The following is a 6,727-nucleotide window of genomic DNA, read 5'->3' as shown; positions in this document are numbered from 1 at the left end:
TCTGCTGGGGATGTCAAGAAGCAAACTTGCAGCTATTCAAATGCAAATTTCCTACATTGTTTCCTGCGGGTTGCTTGCCAGTGGGAAATATCAAAATTGGCCAGGAGATCACAGCCACAGAAAAAACTATTTTCCACTGGCAAAACAAGTTTGGTCTAACCTGGTCCATTTAAATGTAAAAGAGCTAAGCTAGTTTCTCCTTGGGCCATTGGACCTTCACAATCAACATATTATTTATTTATATTTTAACAATTTTGAGATTCCAGAGTCAATCATAATTATTTTAAGGCATTTACTGGCAGCTTCAATGTTAACCTTGAACGTGGTCCTTTATTATTTTAAAAACTACTCTTTATTATGGAAATAACAATCTGGTTGCTAGAACCAGCTTGCATTTTTCTTTTTGGTTCCTTCTGCCATCTTTTTGAGGGAAAAAAGTCTGTGGCATTTGTAAAGAGATTTAAAACTTAAAAGTATATAATATCTTAAATCAGACGGTGTGTGCACATTTTTTAAGGTAGCTTCTCTCTTTAAGATAAAGAATTATTGGCAGTTGTTGAGAAATTCCTTTAATCCTTTCTACTTGGTTCAGCCTGATACAAGTAGTTGGAGCCTTCAGCAAAATGAAATGTGAAGTCGCTTTCACTTTTGGCCAAGCTCTTGTATCCAGCCTTAAAAGCTGGGCAGCTGCGAGCAAAAACCTTCCTTAGCATCTGAGTCATTCCACTCACAGTGATGCTATCCTGATCTGCCTCAAACTCTATCTCCTGCTCATAATTACAAGGTAAATCTTTATCAGGTGGGCCCTTGACTGCAGTCATAGGAGTGACAGGCAGAGGCGGAGGAGACACAGAGGAGAGAAGTGGTATTTTTAGAGATTCACACCCCTCCACTGTAGGCTGTAAAGCCATGGCTACACCCGGCTTAGACATTCTTAAACACTCCTGCGCTGGATCAAGGCAATCACGAATTAAAGACCATGTAGGAATAGGAATCTTCTCTGGACCTTCTGCTGTGTATCGGTCATGCAACTGTTTTCTGACCATTTCCCACATTTGAAAGTTGACAGTTCCCTCTTCAAGAAACCAAGAATCACTTTCATTAACAAAACTTAAATCGATCGCCGGTGCCTGCACATGGGCCAGGGCCTTTTTCTCCACCAGAGTTAGGCTAGCCCTGCAGATATGTGGTGAGCCGGGGTCATGGGGCTCTCATCCGCAGGATGGGGTTTGTGAAAGCTGTCAAGAATAAGGCCTACTTCAAGCGATACCAAGTGAAATTCAGAAGACGACAAGAGGGTAAAACCGATTACTATGCCCAGAAACGCTTGGTAATCCAGGATAAAAACAAGTACAACATCCCGAAGTACAGGATGATTGTCCGCGTCACCAACAGAGACATCATCTGTCAGATCGCTTATGCCCGAATTGATGTGTTGTAATGTACCCTGATTCACAGAAGGACGCCTCACGAAGTCGAAGTAAAGAGTCACATTTATTGCAATCAGGGACTATGAGGGGCCATTCCCAAATCTCATAGCCCTAAGATGGTGGCAAAACCAGACTTATATAGGCAAAAATTACAAAGGTATTGATTACATCTCAGAGTTTGGAATGAGGTGCCTGGCTCACAAGAAAAAGCAGATCGAAGAAGCAGAATTAAGCATGTTAATTACAGTTTCGGGTCTTGGGGTCACTGAATTGACAGAAATACATTATCTAGAGCCCTTGGGTCTCCCAACCACTGAGTTTTCAGGACAATTTAGAGTAATTGTGCTGTCTTGGTCTTGGGACCACTGAGTCAGCTGGGACGCACCACTTGTGGCTACTAAAACAATTTAGGGTAATTGTGCTGTCCTGTTTCCAGGTACAGTAGACTGTGCTCTCTAAGACCAGTATGATAGCAATCACTAGAATAGTCACATTACAACCAATAAGGCATTCAATCGAATGGGATGATTTATACAATTCAGAAAATAAAAGTAACTTTTCTATTGTTAAGCCAAACAGCAGGGTTAGAGTTAAACCACAGTTTCTACCCTGATGGTTGCTACCATACTTCAGAAGGAGATATGATAGTTTGTGCAGCTTATGCTCACGAACTCCCCAAGTATGGTGTGAAGGTTGGCCTGCAAATTATGCTGCAGTATATTGTACTGGCTTGCTGCTGGTCCGCAGGCTTCTCAATAGATTTGGCATGGACAAGATCTATGAAAGCCAGGTGGAGGTGACTGGAGATGAATACAATGTGGAAAGCATTGATGGTCAACCTGGTGCCTTCACCTACTACTTGAATGCAGGGCTTGCCAGAACTACTACTGGATATAAAGTTTTGGGGGCCCTGATGGGAGCTATGGATGGAGGCCTATCTATCCACCACAGTACCAAACGATTCCCTGGTTATGATTCAGAAAGCAAAGAATTCAATGCAGAAGTACATCGGAAGCACATCATGGGTCAGAACGTTGCAGATTATATGCGTTATCTAATGGAAGAAGATGAAGATGCTTATAAGAAACAGTTCTCTCAATATATAAAGAACAACGTAACTCCAGATATGATGGAGGAGATGTATATGAAAGCTCATGCTGCTATACAAGAGAATCCAGTCTATGAGAAGAAGACTAAGAAAGAAGTTAAAAAGAAGAGGCGGAACCGTCCCAAAATGTCTCTTGCCCGGAAGAAAGATTGGGTTGGTCAGAAGAAAGCAAGCTTCCTCAGAGCTCAGGAATGGGCTGCTGAGAGCTAATAAACAAAATCATAATTTTCTATGAAGATTTTCCAGAAGAGAGACAATAAACTTATTAGGCAAACAGCTAAAACAAAACAAAACAAAACAAAACACTTAAGAAATCAAGAATCTGCCTATGCTTAACAGAGCATCCTCGAGCTTTGAGCATAGATTTAAGCATTTGAGAGTAGAGATCTCTTTTCTGACACTCTGAATTACCCAGGTTTTACACTCAGCTAATATAATTTAAAACAATCAGCTCCCTACCTTACTTTTTTAAATCTGCTACACAGCACACTTCTTGGAGTGACCCCCTCGCCTGACTTCAGAGCATTCCCCTGTACTCAAGTCCCTGGATCTGGAGCACCAGATGTAATATGTCTCTCTTCTCTGCATCCAGCACAACTAGAGAGCGGTTGGGGTCCTGAGTAGGGGGTGGCTGGGGATTGAGAAAATGAAAGAAAGAGACAGACACAGAGATGGAAGAAAAAAGCTGGGGCTGGCTGGGACCACTGTCCTCTGATAGGAACAGGGACAGAGACATGACCCCAAGAAAATATAGCAAAAAACAGGACGTTTTACTAAAAGCCAAGACAAAGGAGATTATGTGCATTCTTGGGTGGGCCTGAGTCATATTCATTCCTGGTGCTTGGCTGGATTTAAATAACAAAACCCACTTTCTGGCACCTGGGCTGAAGGTCAAGCTGACAACACTCCTGCCTTTTGGCAAAGCGTGTTCCAGGATGTGGCTTTGCCAACTCCACTGGCTTCAGCTGACAATAATTAAAGAAATGCTCATGTGCCTTCCCAGGTGCTCTCTACAGGGGTGCTAAGGAAGAATTCCATTTATAGTGATGAAATTCTTGTTCAGTTCTCATTTTCTGTCTAAGAATAAATTCTTAAGTCCCCTTATTCCAGTGTTTGGTGTAATAAATTAATACAGCTAGTAGTCAGCACTGGAATAGTACAGATGGAATTGTGTAAATTTATCTTGTATGATTAGGTAAGAAGTTTGTATATATACTAGTGGCCCAGTGCATGAAATTCGTACATGGATGGAGTGGGTGTTCCTCAGCCCAGCCTGCACCCTCTCCAATCTAGGACCCCTCGAAGGATGTCCTACTGCCGGTTTACAAGGATTGGGCCTAAACCAGCAATTGGACATCCCTCTCGCAATCCGGGATTGCTGGCTCCCAACTGCTCACCTGCCTGCCTGCCTGCCTGATTGACTGTAACCACTCTACTTGCTGGTCTGCTTGCCCCCAAATGCGCCCTCCCCCCGCCAGCCTGATCACCCCCAACATCCCCCCCATCCCCGCTGGCCTGCTCGCCCCTACCTTCCTTCCCCTCCCCACTGGTCTGCTCGCCCCAAACTGCCCCAGCACTGTCCTGATCCCCTCCAACTGACCCCCACTGATGGCATGCTTGCCCACATGACACCCCTGTTGCCCGTTTGCCGGGTCGGCGGGCGGCCCCGTCACGGGCAAGCTCCATTAACTTATATAAGTAGTGGCCCATTGCCCTAGGTCTCACTTGTAGCCTAACCGTTTGCACTTCTGTGAAAATTCTGATGATCTGTTGAGCAAAACAGAAAAGACATGACCCTAGCTTGTTTGGCTCAGTGGATAGAGCATCAGCCTGTGGAACAAAGGGTCCCAGGTTCGATTCTGGTCAAGGGCACATGCCTGGGTTGTGAGCTCAGTCCAATGTGCAGGAGGCAGTCTATCAATGATTCCCTCTCAACAGTGATGTTTCTATCTTTCTCTTCCTCTCCCATCCTCTCTGAAATCAATAAATATATATAAACTAAGGCATAATAAAGTTATATTATAAAAAAAGGAATTAAAAAAAAAAGAAAAGACATGGCCTTGCTTACAGATAATTTAGCATGATATTAATGAACAACTATACAATGGGCAGCTGAAACCTTACAGAACATCTGTAAATATTCATGAAGGATAGTGAATAATAATAAAGAAAAAATCACAAAGGGCAGATTTTAGGGCAGTTCACCTCGTCAGTCATTTTGCTTGAATGACAAATGATCAGAAATGGAAGTGTATGCTGATTTATGGCTCTGGACAATAGTTTCCATCAATAGCAAGGGACATAAAAGAAACATGATTGGAAATTTCATCACAATGAAATTTGGGCAGAGGTGTGAATAATTTTCATTCAGTAGCCAAAAATATACAAAGATAGTTGTGTCCCATAATGCATACCAAAGTATAGCCTCAAAGTAGAGGATTTAATAAATCAAAGGGATACTTTGAGACATTCTATATTTTCTCTCACATGTGGAATGTAATAGCCACAAAATACACACACACACACACACACACACACACACACACACACACACTAAATACAACAACAAAAAGGAGCAAACAAAATCTCTGACATACAAATGAAATCAAGGTGTACCAGAGTGAAAAGTACACTTATACTTTTCACTCATAAGGAGGGCAAAGGTGGTCAAATAAAAAAAGACTAGACTTTGGATGGTGAACACATAATTGAGTAATCTATGTTTTATATAAAGTTTTACAAGTGAGAAAGATGTGTTAACCTGGAAGCAATGGGCTTGTTTAAGGCAAAAATAAGACTTTTACTAAAGATATTGCATGCCTGGCTGCACAGATATGCTCCCAGGACCACTAGAATTGCAACTAATATACAGAAAAACTTCCTGAATAATCAACTGAAGTCTCACTGGAGATAACCCTTGTAACTGAGGATGGAAAGTGGACTAGTAGGAAATGTGGGTGTGTAAAAGGGCTGGCTGGACTTCCACAGACAGCAACTAAAGTTCTGGAAAGATATCTCAGCTGTGTGGGGTTCCCACTGAGAACTCTGAGGTATAAACCTCAAGTTGGGCCCCCCTAAAGTGCCCAGAATTGAGAAGGTTACACACATGTCATCTGGCTGTGGAAAGCTATTGGTCAGGGAAAGACAGCTGGAAATTCAGGCACCCTCTTAAATGGCCAACACTCAAAATTTCTTGTGCAGCAACTCACCTTGTGCTATGTCAGAGGGAGGGCAGAGTGGACTTGAGTTATATGAGCAGAAACCACCAACAGGGGCTCTGGCATTAGAGTGCAAAAAGAAGACACCCTAGTTCATTGATGGTGAACCTTTTGAGCTCAGAGTGTCAAAATTTTGAAAAACCCTAACTTAACTCTGGTGCCATGTCACATATACAAATATTCATATTTTTTTTGATATTTACAACCATAGTAAAAAAAGATTTACATTTTTGATATTTATTTTATATATTTAAATGCCATTTAACAAAGAAAAATCAACTAAAAATATGTATAAAATGAACAAAAACAGAAAAACAATGTACATTTAGGAAAAATAACAATCAAAACAATGATAATAAAATGGTATGAAAACTAGAAATTAGTGACTTTTTGGTGCTGAAGTTTGTCTGCTAATTCTTCGATTGCAGGTTCATACTTGGTGCACTTCAAGGCCAAACAAGTGCCACTAACTTCATCTGTTAGCCGGTTTCTTTTGTTTGTTTTAATATTATTTAATGCTGAGAACAAAGTCTCACAAAAATATCCTTGAAAATCTGCAAGTTGCATCTCTAAATCGTGAATTTCCATCCATTGGAAATCCTTTAATTCCAAAGTACTGTAAACAACTACATCCGGATACTTAATTATTTTAATGATCTGTTCTAGGCTCCTAAAATTGGTTGAATCACTGAACTGTTCAAAGAACGAGTTTACTATATTCTGGTTCATAAGTATGGACTCCATTACACTCGTTGCAGTGGTCTTCTCGGAATACGTTTTTATCCGAGGAAAATCCTTACAAGTTTTAGTTTCAATATCTCACTTGAAAATTTAAGTTCACTTTCAAAAGATTTGATGTATCCAAACATGACGTCAATACTTTTGCCAAAACCTTGTAATTTTAAGTTCAGTTCATTCATATGAGCAGAGAGATCTGTAAAAAACATCAAATTGCTGACACACTTATGATC

General features: G+C 41.1%; 1 protein-coding gene across 1 annotated transcript; it reads left to right on the top strand.

The window, feature by feature from the left end:
• Positions 1–1,207: 1,207 nt before the first annotated feature.
• On the top strand, positions 1,208–2,841 carry LOC102775439 (60S ribosomal protein L5-like). Its single transcript, XM_015564593.1, is given in 3 exon segments — positions 1,208–1,430; positions 2,064–2,129; positions 2,132–2,841. Coding segments are annotated over 3 exon segments (891 nt in total). The 5' UTR covers positions 1,208–1,222; the 3' UTR covers positions 2,749–2,841.
• The last annotated feature ends 3,886 nt before the right edge of the window (positions 2,842–6,727 follow it).

Source organism: Myotis davidii, unplaced genomic scaffold (genome assembly GCF_000327345.1).
Source record: "Myotis davidii unplaced genomic scaffold, ASM32734v1 scaffold4261, whole genome shotgun sequence".
In the NCBI taxonomy this organism is placed as follows: Eukaryota; Metazoa; Chordata; class Mammalia; order Chiroptera; family Vespertilionidae; genus Myotis; species Myotis davidii.
Note: the sequence above shows the minus strand (reverse complement) of the source record. Positions and strands in the feature narration are given on the sequence as shown.